The 14,697-nt window shown below is 30.3% G+C and overlaps 1 protein-coding gene across 1 annotated transcript; it reads left to right on the top strand.

Annotated features, from left to right (window-relative positions):
- The first annotated feature begins 1,044 nt into the window (after positions 1-1,044).
- LOC18101180 (heat shock factor protein HSF24) lies at positions 1,045-4,076 on the top strand. The gene is made up of 2 exons (XM_052454496.1): positions 1,045-1,875; positions 3,122-4,076. Exons 1-2 carry the CDS (start codon positions 1,672-1,674, stop codon positions 3,773-3,775), a joined length of 858 nt encoding a protein of 285 aa, XP_052310456.1. The 5' UTR covers positions 1,045-1,671; the 3' UTR covers positions 3,776-4,076.
- Positions 4,077-14,697: the final 10,621 nt, after the last annotated feature.

Below are 14,697 nucleotides of genomic sequence, written 5' to 3'. Positions count from 1 at the left end.
CCTTTCTTCGTAATATTAAAAAAAAAATCATTTTGATTTTTTTTAAAGTCAATCAATGCTTTTTGCTTGTTATACAAGTTATCTTTGGATCTTTCAACTCGACTGAGTCATGTCATGATAATTTTTATATAATTTAATTTTAATTTTAGACTAGATAAAAAGTCGAATCAGAAAGTTTCGAAATTAATGTGCTGGAATAGATTTAATAACAATATTAAATAGTTCTTAATTTTTTTTTTATTTGAGGCACGGCATACCACAAACTTATAAATCAATATACATCCAAGCAAGGAACATAAAAGTAGGTGCAATAGTATTTATTTATGTAGCGAACCCTATACTGTTTTTATTTTTGTGATGTCGACTGTAAAGCAGTTTGATATGTTTTCCCTAATTTTAATAAGTAGTTTCTTCGACAACTCAGGGAATATCCCATTTCACCACTCCAACTCACAACTCACAAATCACAATAACTCAAGGTCATTTTTTATTTTTTTAAATAACTCTTTGAATTCAAAGAGTTATTGAACGCGGAGGCTGATTCCATCATTAGCAGTTCAACCTTTTCAGGCTGCGGCATGGTGGTGTTTTTGAAAGAAAAAAATAAATAAATTATTTTTTTATATTGTTGAATAGTTTTAATGTTTTAATATAAAAAAATATTATAAAAAATAAACAATTATCTCAATATAAAACGGTATGTTAATCACCCAGAAAGGAGGAAAGTAAGCAGGTAATTTGCCAATATAAACAGAAGAGTGGCTATAATAACGAAGAAAAGAAGCCCCCTTATTTGGAATAAACGTTAGGCGTGGAAAATAAACGGACAAAAAGAAGTTTTTTCCTAACCCCATTTTCTTGCCATTCTGAAGAAAAGTACCCGCCAATGAGCCATCATCCAAGTGTTGATCTTAGATAATTGAACATTTCTATTAGTACAATTTAGAAATGTATTAGAAGCTTCCCTCGAAGAAACAATGGGACACCCCCACCACCACCACCGTTTTTTATTTTTTTTTAATTCCTCTTTCTCTCTTAAAAGCGTGTTATTTTGTTTGTTTGCATCTCTCTCTCTCTCTCTCTCTATCTCTCGTGTTTATACTGTTATAATATTACTACAGCTTTGAAAGAGTATTGAAGTGGGCTTTTCTTTGTTTTCTTTAACACGAGTGTTTGGTTTCTCAAAATTTCTAGAACCTGCGTCACTTTCTATGGCGCCTTTCCCCTTTATAAGAGTCCCGTGCACGAAACCAAGAAGATAAATATTTCTCTAAGAAGGTGCTTTAGAGGGAAGTTATGGTCTTGGGTTTGTGGATTCTTACAAAAAAAACCATAGGTCTCATCTTGGTAATCAAGAACATCCATGGAAGCAGATAGGCTGAAACTGTTCAACAATCTTGTTAGCTCTAAGTTCTTTCTCTCTGGATTCTATTGCTGGGACTGGGAATTCTTGACTGCTCTTTTGCTTTTTAGTTGCTCTGTCTAAAGTGAACTACGCCCCAACAAGGTAATATAGGATTTGTTCTTTAATTTTTCCTCTCTCTTTTTTTTTCCAGTACTTACTGCATAAGTGCACATAGGAAGGGGGATCTTCGCTCTTTTCTGGGGTAGATTAGATATAGGTTTTTGGAGATCTTCGTAGGGGTTTGGTGAGGGGTAGATTTGGAAGAAATGGCGCAGAGGTCAGCTCCGGCGCCGTTTTTGACGAAGACCTACCAGCTGGTGGATGATCCAAGCACTGATGATGTGATATCATGGAATGAAACCGGCACAACCTTTGTCGTGTGGAAAACTGCTGATTTTGCCAAGGATTTGCTTCCTAATTATTTCAAGCACAACAACTTCTCTAGCTTTGTTCGCCAGCTCAATACCTATGTAAGTTATTTACTTGCCATCATTCTTGTCTTTTTTACTCTTTCTTTTAGCTCTTATTTCCATCATTTCTTGCTTGCAAGTGTATGATTTATTGGCTTATCTAATGTTGTTTAGAAACCCATTTTTGTTGTCTTCGTTGACCGATTCATCTTCTTTTTCTGGAAGAAAAACCATACGTGCAATTTCTTTGCAACTTCATGTCCGCTTTACTTTATTTTTTTTTTTGGTGGGTGGGTGGAGGGGTATTCTTCTTTTTGGCTACATGAAAACGATGACTTAAGATCGATTCCTTGATTTTCCTGCCAGCCTAAGGTCGATTGTACCCATGCTTAAACCGAGAAACTAGCATTAGGTGAGGGACATGATGGTCTTTCTGTCTCTTGTCATTTTTCAGCATGTGTGTGGAGGCAGCTACATGGTGGGGCCGTAAGTTCAGCAAGGTAGAGAGTTCTAGGAGAAATTAAGTTAAATCAAGGTTTAAAATGCCCCCAGAGGTCCCTCTATGTATAGATATTTCAAATTAGATCCCCAAAAGTCATTAACTTGGGTTGACTTGTATCAATAATTTTGCTTTGATATAAATAAAATAATAAGAACGGTTTATTATTTAGAACCAATAAAGAATTGCAAGTATGAGTTCTTTATATTTAGGAAGAGGACAAAGTAGGAATTGGTCCCTCAAAAATATAATTTCGCTGATTCATTATAAGGCTATTTGTTAATTAAGTGAAGAGAAACTTTGGTAGATATAGGGTTAAGGTACCCTTTGCCGCGGTCCTTATAAGATGTGGACATGCGTCTTTAATATTAATATTAAAAACAAATTATAAAAAAATATTATTTTAATTTATTTTTAAACAAAAAAAATATTATGAAAAATAACTATTCCACGAAATAACTAAATCTCAATTAAAATAATAATATAAATGTTTTAATAATAGTAATAGTAGAAATATCATCTATCATCACCGTGGGAGCAATTATTGAACTAATCCAATTGCGTGTAGAAAATTAACCTTTCTGGAAGTTTCAACCAAGATTTTCCCTGTTGGCTGCGCCGATTTTATTTCCCACCGAACTACATTATGTGGGCCACGTGTCTCCTAGTTTTTTCCACATCGCCTTTCCTTTTTCCACTTTGACGGTACCGAAGAAACCTGCATGTGTTTATCCGCTTCCTTTTCTTCTTAAAATTGGTTACCGATGGTATTTTCTTTGTTTCTAATTATTTTTTACTGTTTTTCAGGGCTTTAGAAAAATCGTGCCAGACAAATGGGAATTCGCCAACGAGAACTTCCGACGAGGACAGAAAGAGCTCCTCGCTGAGATCCGCCGCCGAAAGACAGCGGCTGCGTCTCCGACAACCCAAACCTCGCCTGCCGGAAAATCCGGAGGCGCATCCTCTTCGTCCAACTCCGGAGAGGACCTGGGGTCCACGTCAACGTCATCACCGGATTCGAAGAACCCGGGGTCGGTCGAAACTGCGGCGACACAAGTCGCCGACTTATCGATCGAGAACGAGCAGTTGAAGAAAGACAACGACGTCCTGAGCAGTGAACTCGAGCAAGCTAAGAAACAATGTGGGGAGTTGATTAATTTTTTGACGGAGTATGTCAAGGTGAGCCCTGATCAAATCAATCGCATCATTGGATGTGGTGGGTCCACGTGTAATGGTGAGGCCGATGTTGGCGATAATCAAAGTGAAGATGATGATGATGATGAAAATACTAGTGATGATACTGACCATGATGATACCGATCATGATGGTGACGGTGGGGAAGGGGGGGGCTTGAAATTGTTCGGGGTTTTGTTGAAGTGTCAAAACAAGAAAAAGAGGGGCCGTGATGAGAAAATGGGGCTTGGGGGGGCCCGTGCAAAGGAAATCAAGATCTGTAATTGAAGAAATCGGTGGTGTGCATGGTCAAGGAACGTGCGCGCCCGCGCCCGCCTGAAGCTGATCGTTTTTAGCCGTAAAAGGAGTAGACAGAAGGATCTACTTCACTGTTATTACAATAGAAGTAGTAGTCTGTGGTTGTAATTGTGATTAGTGTAATAATAAGGATGGAATGGTAATGTGTAATCTAGGTGGGGGTTGAAGACCGAAGGCAAATGGGTCTGCAACCCCATCTTCTCTTCTTTCAAGTTTGCACTGCGAAGATGGATTTTGTCTCTACATAACCTAATTTCCTTTGTGATTAAAAGTGCTGTCATCAATGATTTGATTGTTAGTTTTATTGTTCTTCTGAGAAATTAATGTTATTGCTCCAACTAAAGGAGTTAGAAGAATAAGAAGAAGGAGATCAAATTACGATGATGTAAGGGATTGGGGCCGTCGCTGGCAAACGAAGATGGCGTGAAGGAGATGACAAGGTTTCTTTGGAAAAGAAGGCGGAATGTCCAGCAAGGAGGGTTGACTGAAAACAAGAATGAATTGGTCAGTGGAGATGCTGCCTTTTGCAATGTGGACGAGGCAAGGACGCGTCTGACAGCTCATCAGGGCCAGGGCAGCGTGTCAGTGGGAAGAAAATCTTCGGTTTGTTTCAAGGTTATCAATTTCATTTTGGTTAGTGTTTTTTGTTTTTTATTAAAACAATAAATTTTGGTTTTGAAATATTGTAGTGTTTCGTTATAGGATTACGTGATATATATATATAATACCAATGTTAATAAAAATAGTAATAATTATTTTTAATATTATGATTAATATGATAATATTAATATTTTACCTTTAATAAATTTTTAAATTGTAATGAATAAAAACCAAATCACACTTAGTCTATTGTACTCTAATCCATTTTCTCATTTAGAATGGATGAATTCAAAGAATAACCGGGTTTTCTTCCATTGAGCATATATATTATTCTTAACAATTAATAAATTATGAATGAAATTTCAATTTGAAAACCTCACCACACTTTATGTTCATGTGATGGCCTGCTATTTTTTACTCAGATATGAAATGTCATTCTCTGTCACAAAGATTAAATGCTCATAATACATTAGTAATTAATCGTCAAGGATACCAAGTTGTTTATATAAAGATAAAACCATAAGTTAGCATAGAGTGTTTGTGTCAAACACATCATTACTGCAATTCAGAACTTAAAAATCTTCTGAATTTACCTTTTTTTTAAACTTCCTCGACAAAATGCGCAAGATTCTAACATTGTGTTCCAGCCAGAATAGAAAAAAATTAACTTCGATTTATTCTTGTTTTGTTATTGTGCAAGGTTAGTTATCCTAGATCAAATTCAAATTTGGATAAAGCCCATTCAAGACTTAAACATAATGTTTCAATTATTTAAGTAGAAATTTATTTTATCTTAGAATGGTTATGAAGTTAATTTTAGTCCCTTCGAAGCTCAGACTATTTTAAAATAGTCCATAAAATTTTCTTTATTTTTTATGACGTTGTAAGGCTTAATTTCTATTCAATAAAATAATGAATTTTCTTCACTTTTCTATTTCAAATTTCAAGAACTGTTATAATTTGGTATCAAAGCCTATGAACTATGATCAAGAATACCATAATGTCACAATTGATAAAGGTACTAGTTAGTATGAAGCAACAATACGAGGAACAATAACAAAATCAACAAACCTGACAATGAGTTTTTGAAGACTTAATGCAATAATTACAACATATATCTCCTAATAGGAATCAAATCACAAAAACTTCAAGGAAAAAGCTCATAAAATCCCCACCAAATACCCCCCATCTAAAAGACTAAAAACAATTAACTTAAAAGCAATGAAATTAGATTTTCATGATCTTGTTGTTATCCATTTTAGGGCCCTGCATAAAAAATTAGAAAAAAAAAGAAAATACAGAAAAATTGAAAAATATTGGAGGAAAATAAAAAAAATATATAAGTAAGAAGAATATACTAGAACGCTGAAGAAATTACTGAAGACTGGTTAAGGAAGATCAAAATATACAAGATTGAAAAAATTAAAAATATATTTTCAACTAACGAAGGCCCTATTGATAAAGAAAAATTCAATTTGAGGAGGGATTCAAATTTGGATATTCAAGAACTCAATTAGAATTTTTCAAAGTTTAATTGAATTTATTGAGGGCTTAATTACAAGAAAAATTAATTTTTGAAGTATAGGTTGTAATCGGAAGAGATTAAAGTCGGGGGGTTGAATTGTAATTTTTAAGAGTTAATTTAATCAAATCAGGGGCTTAATTGCATAAATATTAAAGTTTGAGGGGCAATTAAGGACTTAATTGAAGAAATTCAAAATCAAGAACAAAACTAGAAAAGATGCGTGGATGTAGAGCCTGAAATTGAAAGTTTATTGATCAATTAAGGATCAAAATGCACAAATTCAGAACTAATGACTAAAATTAAAAATGCAATCAATATAAGGGCTAACAATTGAGTTTGATAGAGGTGAAATTGCATGAAATTAAAAGTTTGGAGGCAATTATGAATATAATTAAAAGCAATTGGAAGAACAAGAACTCAATTAAAATTTGTCAAATCCCAAATTAAAAACCATAAATAATGCATCGTTCAGATTGAATGATGAGAAAATGAGTGAAACGTTGTTTGGTCAACGAGGCCTGTTTTAAAAGTTTTGGCTAATCAAATTATCAACTTCAAACGCATGAATGTAGATTTACTGATCTCCAAATTGAGCAATGTTGGATACAAATAAAATGTGTGAATCTCCTGTACCAATTTCTGGTGATCTCAGGTGACAATAATGCCATAATTACTCCAATGAAGCCTTGAAAGTGTCGCAACTTAGTCAGCATTGATGAAACCACCGTGCAAAAACTGATGTGCTTTTCATGTGTTCACACTCAAAGAATTCTCAATGGGCTCTAATCTAGGGTCTACAACCTTTCCATCAAAATCAAGAGGTCAGAAATGGATTTAAAATCTCCCAAAACCCTATAAATACTTCCTTTAAGATTAAAGTTATAAGGGAGAAAGGAGGAAAGAAAGAGAAAAAAAAAGGAAAATATTCATAAGAAAGTTAAAAATATATATTTAGGAGCCTAATATAAAGATTTTCTAAGCTTTGAAAAGATAGTAGGTTGGTGACAAACATAACTTTCTAAAGAAAAACAAAAGAGAGAGTAGTTGTTCTAGGTATATTTTCTAATTCAAAAGCAGGTCATTGTGGCCTACTTGAGGTGCTTATTTATTTATTTTTATTTTATATTTATGTTTATAAACAAAGAAAAGAGGTTTGGAATGCTCAACAAATAATGTTGTATTCACCTTTTCAATGTTATGTTATGTTTTGTTTTATTTACTAAAGTTGTTTTTAGTTTTTTTGATGTTTTTTATATAATAATGTTACTGTTTCAGTTTATAATAATAATAATAATAATAACAATAATAATGTTATTGTTTCAGTTTTGATATAATAATGTTGTTTTAGTTTTTGTTTAACTTAAGCAATGCATGCTTAAGCAAGAATATTTTTCTTGATTGTGCTAGCTCTGTTCATTACCCAAATAAGTTTAGAAAACCAACTTGGAATCCATATTGCATGAACATGTAGTGTGTTTTTAAGTTGGTAGTTTTTGGATTTGTTACCTCATGCATGATTTAGATATTTTAATGTTATTTGTTAGTTTTTTTAGATTCAAACATGTTTATTTATCGTAGTGTGACTTATTAGGTTAAAGAAAGCATGCTTTAGAAGCAAAAAACACTATTTTCTGGTCTTGAGAGTGGCTACCTTTGCTGGATTCATGGTTGGGTTTCTGAGTTTTTTCTTCGTGTTATTGGGAAAAACATTGTCTTAGACCTTTGATTCATATCATGTTTGGTCCATTTCTTTGCACAAACACCTTTGTTATGCATGATTAGTAGATAATCTAGTGTTTATTTGCATCAATAACATGTTTTTGGCAGGTTTTAATCCTAGGATTTTTGTTTTGAACTTAAATTTATTTTGACAAAAATCGTGATGTTTTTAGTGATAATTGAAGTGAATGGATACTAGATTATTAATCCTCGCATGATTTCTAACATGTATGTGCCTTTATTTTGACCGTATTTGATCTGATTTGGAACCCATGTTGTTGAGTTCATGTTCAGTGTTCTTTATCTTTTTTATGTGGTTAATCTGTTTTGTTGATGACTTTTTTAATTTTTGTGTTTTTTAGGTGTTTAATCTATTTTCTTTACTTTAGTTTTGTTTTTGGGTTTTTTTTGGTTAAATCAAGATTTTTTGTTTGGTTTATGGTTGAATCATAAATTTCAGGTCAACTCGGTTGGGTCAACTTAGTCGGATCAGATTGGGTCAAAGATTCAAGATTTGGTTTGGTTTCCTATATTTTTGTTAAAGGTGTTTTTTTTTTAAAGGTATGTTTGGCAACCAATATCTCTACTACTAGAAATGGAGATTGAAAAAGTTATAAAGGAATTATGGGGACCAGGTACCATTCAGCCCAATCAAAGTCCTTTTTCCTTATTTTTATGAGAAAAATTGATTGATCATGAAGGATATGTGTCGATTACTTAGCCCTTAATAAAGAGATAATAAAGGATAAATTTCAAATTCTTGTAGTGGAAGAATTATTGGATGAACTATGTGGATCTTAATAGTTCTCCAAACTAGACCTAAGGTTTAGTTACTATTAGATTAGAATAAAACCAAAGGACATCCTAAAAACATCTTTCAAAACTCATGAAGGCTATTTCGAGTTCCTTATCATGCCATTCGGGTTAACCAATGCCCCTACCACATTTTAGAATTGAAAAACAACACCTAGATCATCTAAGAAATGTTTTAGAAATCTTAGCCCAACATAAATTATTTGCTAAAATATAACACTACAAGTTTACATGTAGGGAAGTGGAGTATTTGAGCCATATTATTTTGAGGGAAAAAGTAAAATTTGATTCTAAAAAGATAAAAGGCCATGGTTAAATGGCCTAGGCCTAGTAACATCAAATACCTTTGTGGGTTTTTTAGGTTTAACGAGTTATTATAAATGGTTCATTAAAAGATATGGGTCCATTGCAAGCTCACTGCTTAAGCTCATTAAAAAAAGGATTTCAATTGGAATGAGAAGGTTGAGGAGACTTTTATGGCCTTGAAAGATGTAGTTATGAGCCCATTATATTTTATCCAAAATTTCATTAAACTTTTTATAGTAGAATGTGATGTTTCTAAGAAAGGGACAATAAGAGTGCTAATGCAGAAGGGCAGACCTATTGCCTATTTTAGTAAAGACCTAAAAGGAAAAAAGTTAAATTCGTTAACTTATAAAGAAGAGCTTTGTGCCATAGTAATGACAGTTCAAATGTGAAGACCCTACTTATTAGGACATTAATCCAAATTAAAATAGATCAACAATGCCTAAAATATATGTTAGAATAAAAGACAGGACCCCATCCTAGTAGAAATGGATTACAAATTATTTAGGTATGAATTTACGATAGAATAAAAGGCAAGTAAGGAAAACCTAGTGGTTGATGCCTTATCTAGAAAACATAAGGGGAAAATTAAAAGAGAAATTTGGGCTATTACAGTACCCTTAGTAAAATGAATAGATGAACTTAAGGTTAATTATGACAATGATCCAAAAGTCCAAACAATCTTCTAATAAATGGAAGAATATACCCTAAGTTCCATAAGGTCTCAAAAATAAAAAGATGGCTATTTTTGTATAAGAAAAAAATTCATTTCAGTAGTACATGTGCCCTCAAACTAGTCATCCTACAATTTATATATGATAGTCCAATAATAGGTCATTCAAGTTATGAGAAAAACTTAAGGCGAGCAAAAAGAGAAATTTATTGAATGGGTATAAAGTTTGAGGAAAAAGACTACATTAGACAATATGAGATTTGCTAGCAAACTAAAGTGGAAAACATTAAGCTTTCAGAGATATTACAACCTTTACTAGTACTAAAGAGACCATGGTTCTCTATCTTTATAAATTATATTGAGGGATTACTTTTTTTTAACCATATGCAATGATTCTGGTGGTAGTAAACAAAATTTACAAGTATGCCTATTTCATGACACTTGTGTTTCCTTTTAAATCATTAAGATTTTTACATAAAATATCATAAAACTACATAGATTTGAGCAAGATCTATTTAGATTTAGGGGGTCTAATTATATCTATCAACAACACATCACATATAAACTTATGGTTAAATCAAAGCTAATAATAAGACATTAGAAGTGTATCTTTGTTGTTGTATAGGTGATAATCCTAGGGAATGGTCTAAGTGGCTGACTACAACAAAATGGTGGTATAACACCAACTACAATACATCTCTCAGATAACCCCTTTTAAGACTATCTATGGTCACACCCCACATGGTCTAATAAACTACATTCTAGGAATTCATATAAAATCAAACATTGTAAGCACATATCAAAGATAAAACATAAAGGCTAATCTACGTAAGGCATAAAGCTTAGGTTAATAAAAAGAAAAAGGAGTTAGAGTTGTAAAAAGAAAAATGGGTGTACCTTAAGCTCCAGCCACACCGATAGTTAAGCATTCACCGAAGAAAGAACCAAAAGTTATTATGCAAGTACTTTGATCCTTTAAAATTTAGGGGGAAAATAGAAGAGGTGGCTTATATTTGGACTTGCCTAAAGGATCCCATATACATATGATCTTTCACGTCTTCCTTCTTAAAAGGAGAATCGGCAAAGATGAACATCCCATACCAAAGTTACCCCTTTTTTTATTGGAAGGGTAATACATTACTATAGTCCGTGAAGGTGTTAGATCGAAGAGAAAGAGTCAATAGATGAAGTACTAAACTGAAACTATTGGTTCATTAGGAAGCAATTTGAATGAAAGAAAACCGACTAAAAGACACCTACCCTCACTTTGAGGGAAGATCTTTTAAAGGGGGAGGGGGTGTAATGGATCCAGGCAGCCACTGGCAACAATTTGACAAGAGAATGAAGATGGCATGAAGGAGATGAAAGAGTTTTTTTGGACAAGGAGGCATAAAGTTCACAGAAGAGGGTTGGAAGAATAAGAATGAATTGAATAATAGAAATGTTGTCTTGAAAAGAGATTGCAACGTGGATGATCCATGTTCACCAAACCACGAGGCAAAGACATGTGTATAACATCTCATCATTAAATGGAGAAAACGACAATGTATAAATGGGTGGAAAATAGTCAATTAGTTAGCCCATATCAAATTTGAATTTGGATAAAGCCTATTCAAAATTCAAGCTTGACATTTCAGTTTATTTAAGAATAAAAAGAGTATGAACTTGTTTTATCTTAAATATCTGTGAAGTTAATTCTAGTCCTTGGAGGCTTGGAATAACTTGAAACAATCTAGAAAATTTTCTTTCTTTCTTTTAGTCCTTGTAAGGCTTAATTTCCATTTAATAAAATAAAGAATTTTATTTTCTCAAATCTTCAGAATTGTTGTAGATGATTGTTGTAGTAGTTTTGATTAACCAGTTACTTCACTTTTTTTTGTCTTATAAAAATGATTAAAATGTTTATATTTTAAAATTTTAAACTGGATTAAATAATTATTTAAAGTCATAAAAGTAAAAATCCCTAAATTATATGCAAATATAGAATATAAAAAATAATATTTTTTTTTGTTATGCAAGGTATGAGGATTTCCTAGAGGAATTTCTCTCTCTAGACACATGGTAACTTGTTGAACCATCCACATAATCGATACAATTTAATATTTTATAAATATATTGAAATTTCCAATCACTCATTTATAGTTAAAAGGTTATTAAAAATATATATATTTTTTATAATAAAATAAAGTATTTCAGTTGATTAAAATTAAAAAAAAATTAATACATTTCACACATAATTCACACATGATAACTTTAAATATAAATTTTACATGTGATATAATTGGGATGTCATTTTTATTCATGGAATTATTAAGTCATTTTTTTTAAAAATTTTGGTTATCAAACCTTTTTTAATTTTATTTTTTCATATTATATTCGGATGATTTTATATATTGAAAATTTGTTTCTCATTTTGCAAGCTGTCATAGTATCAAAGAATACTCTAATATTAAAAAAAAATTTAAATTGTAGTAAAAATATTTGAAAGCACATGGACCAAATTTAACACAAAAAACATAGAAACCTTTTTGCCCCCTTATTTTTAGCATGGAAAACTTCAATTTGATCCCTCTAGTTTTAATTTATATATTATTTATCCAATTTTTTTTATCTTTTTACATTTCAGTCCTAAATTTTTTTTTGTTTCAATCCTTGGATATTTAAAGAAGATAGAGAAAGTCATTAAAAAAAATTGTGGAGAGAGAAAGTTTTCAATGGACCACATTTTAGCCACAAAAAGTTTTTTTGTACCAATAAGTTCATTTTGAAGAGAGATGCTCAATGATGATTGTTTTTTCCCTTAATCATGTTGAGAAAATTACATAGGAGTTCACGAATAGTTTTTAGATTCAATTCGATTTTTATTTTTAGAGTGTTTAAAAGGTTTTTTTGAGGTTGGAGTTTATTGAGGTTACTAAGATGTTTTTAAGCAGAAACAAGTTGAAAAATATGTTTTTAGAGTCCCAAGAATCAAACTCTGATTTTTTAATTACCGGAGGTAATAAAAAAATTATCCATTGAACAATAGGTCATGAAAATTGAAGCAAACAATGCATCATGTGATTTTTCAAAATAATTTTTAATAAACTAGGCATGTCTAGGCTATTTTATTCTTGGTCACGCCTAGCCTCCAAAGCCCAATAATGCCTGATTTTTTTACTTTTCATTAATTTTTTTATTTAAATGTTTATTAATACTCTCACTCTTATTTTTTTAAAATTTTTTAGTTTAAGTTTTTTAAATAGTAATTCATCTTTTTATTTTCATAATATTTCAATAGATTAATGTAATTTATCTTTTTATTTTATTTTATATAAATATTTTTTATTTGAATGATGCATTTGTATTTTATTGTATTTATAAAATAAATGAAAACATATAAATAAAAGAATAACGGACGTAAAATACTTACAAGTGAATCTACCTTTGTTAAAAAATCTTTTTTTATTTTTCAGTTCATATATTTTTTAATTTATTTTATTAAGCATACACACTATCTTTTCATTTCTCAATTGAAAATAATAATTCATTATACCATAAAATGTATCCATAATATTGATACCACATGTAGTCTAGTGCATGTGAAATAACTAATAAAAATACAATCAATTATGATAATTGATTATGTTATATATATATATATATATATATATATATATATATATATATATATATATATATATATATATAACTTGTTCATAATTATTTGAATTTACTTGCTAAATAACATATGGTGAGAAGTTATTTGGTACTTTTATGTGTGTGTTTGTGTGACAATTAGCAAATCAATATATTAATTTTATCCTTATCAATATTATAGCATTGAAGATTGGTGTGTTAGTGAATAAAATTAAGGAAGCATAATATAATATTTTTTAAAGAGAAAAATGTATTTTATAATTTTAAAATTCTTCACAAAATATTAACACAATGATTTTATTAAATGGATTGTTTAACGTATTTAAAAAATAGATAATTTTAATTACATTGTAATATAAACTAAAAGATATGGGTTTTTAATTATTCATCTATTTTGCTCTCTCTTACATTTTGTTCATGATATTATTCACATCCAATTTTTCCTCTCTAAGTCCTTGAAATTTTTATTTTTTATACTTCAATCATTGAACTTAATATTTTTTTAATTTCATCCTTACAAGCTCTAATGTAATGATTTTATATGTTGGGATTTATTTTGATTAGTATGCTTTGCATACCTAATATGGCATTTGATATTCCTAGGTTAAATTAAAGACATATTTATGAAATTGAATTTTAGGTTTTTCTTAAAACAAAAGTTGAAAGAAAAAGGACTAAAATTAACATTTCAAGAATAGAACCTTTTCCTATTTTCAAAAGGCATGAAAAACTTCAATTTCATCATGTAAGTTTCATAGTTTACATATTTGATCTTTTTTCTTTTTAACTTTTATATTTTAGCCATTAAATTTTATTTGTTTTGCATTTCAATCCTTGGTTATTGTTAAAAGAGAAATAAATTCATTGGAAAAGACAAAGGAGAGAGAGAACTTTTTGGTGGCCAAATTCTAGCCACTAATAACTACATTCTTGGTGTCTATGGATTTATCTTTAAAGAATAATTTAATGGATATTGTTTTTACCTTTAACAATGTTCAAAAATGTAAATCAGAACTCAACAATTTTTTTTTAATTTGATTAAAATATGCTTTATGGTTAGAAATATAATTTTAGAGGCCTATATAATGTTTTTGGGTTAAAAAACTTTGAGATTTAGGTTTAAGGATTCAAAATTTTGAATCATGGGTTTATGGTTACTAAAGGTTTTAAAAATTTTGACTTTAAGAAAAAGAAAAAAGAGGCATATGGGCCTAGCCTTTTCGCCTAAATTTTCTTATAAATATCCAATGGGAATAAAATATATATTTTGTTATTTCAATTGTAATTTTTTTTATATATTTTTAAATTTATTATTTATATTTTAATAAATTTGTGTCAAAATTATCAATTCATGACTTTTTTTTTGTTTTATTTACATTAAGACTTGTGTTATAAAATTATGATAAGTTGTTATTTAAAAAATATGTTTTTATGAAAACCAATAAAATTACATGAACAATAAAATATAATGTAGAATAAAAAATGTTTTTCTATATAATTTAGATTACAAATATCCATTTTAATTTTCATATAGTTAAATAAATATTTTTGAAAAGTTCTTAATGACACAAAGTCAATTATTTGCATGTGCATTTATCTTTTGTTTCTTTCAAATAA

The sequence above is a fragment of the Populus trichocarpa genome, chromosome 7, assembly GCF_000002775.5.
Source record: "Populus trichocarpa isolate Nisqually-1 chromosome 7, P.trichocarpa_v4.1, whole genome shotgun sequence".
Taxonomy (NCBI): Eukaryota; Viridiplantae; Streptophyta; class Magnoliopsida; order Malpighiales; family Salicaceae; genus Populus; species Populus trichocarpa.
The sequence above is the reverse complement of the archived record's forward strand: the minus strand, read 5'-3'. Positions and strand labels throughout refer to the sequence as shown.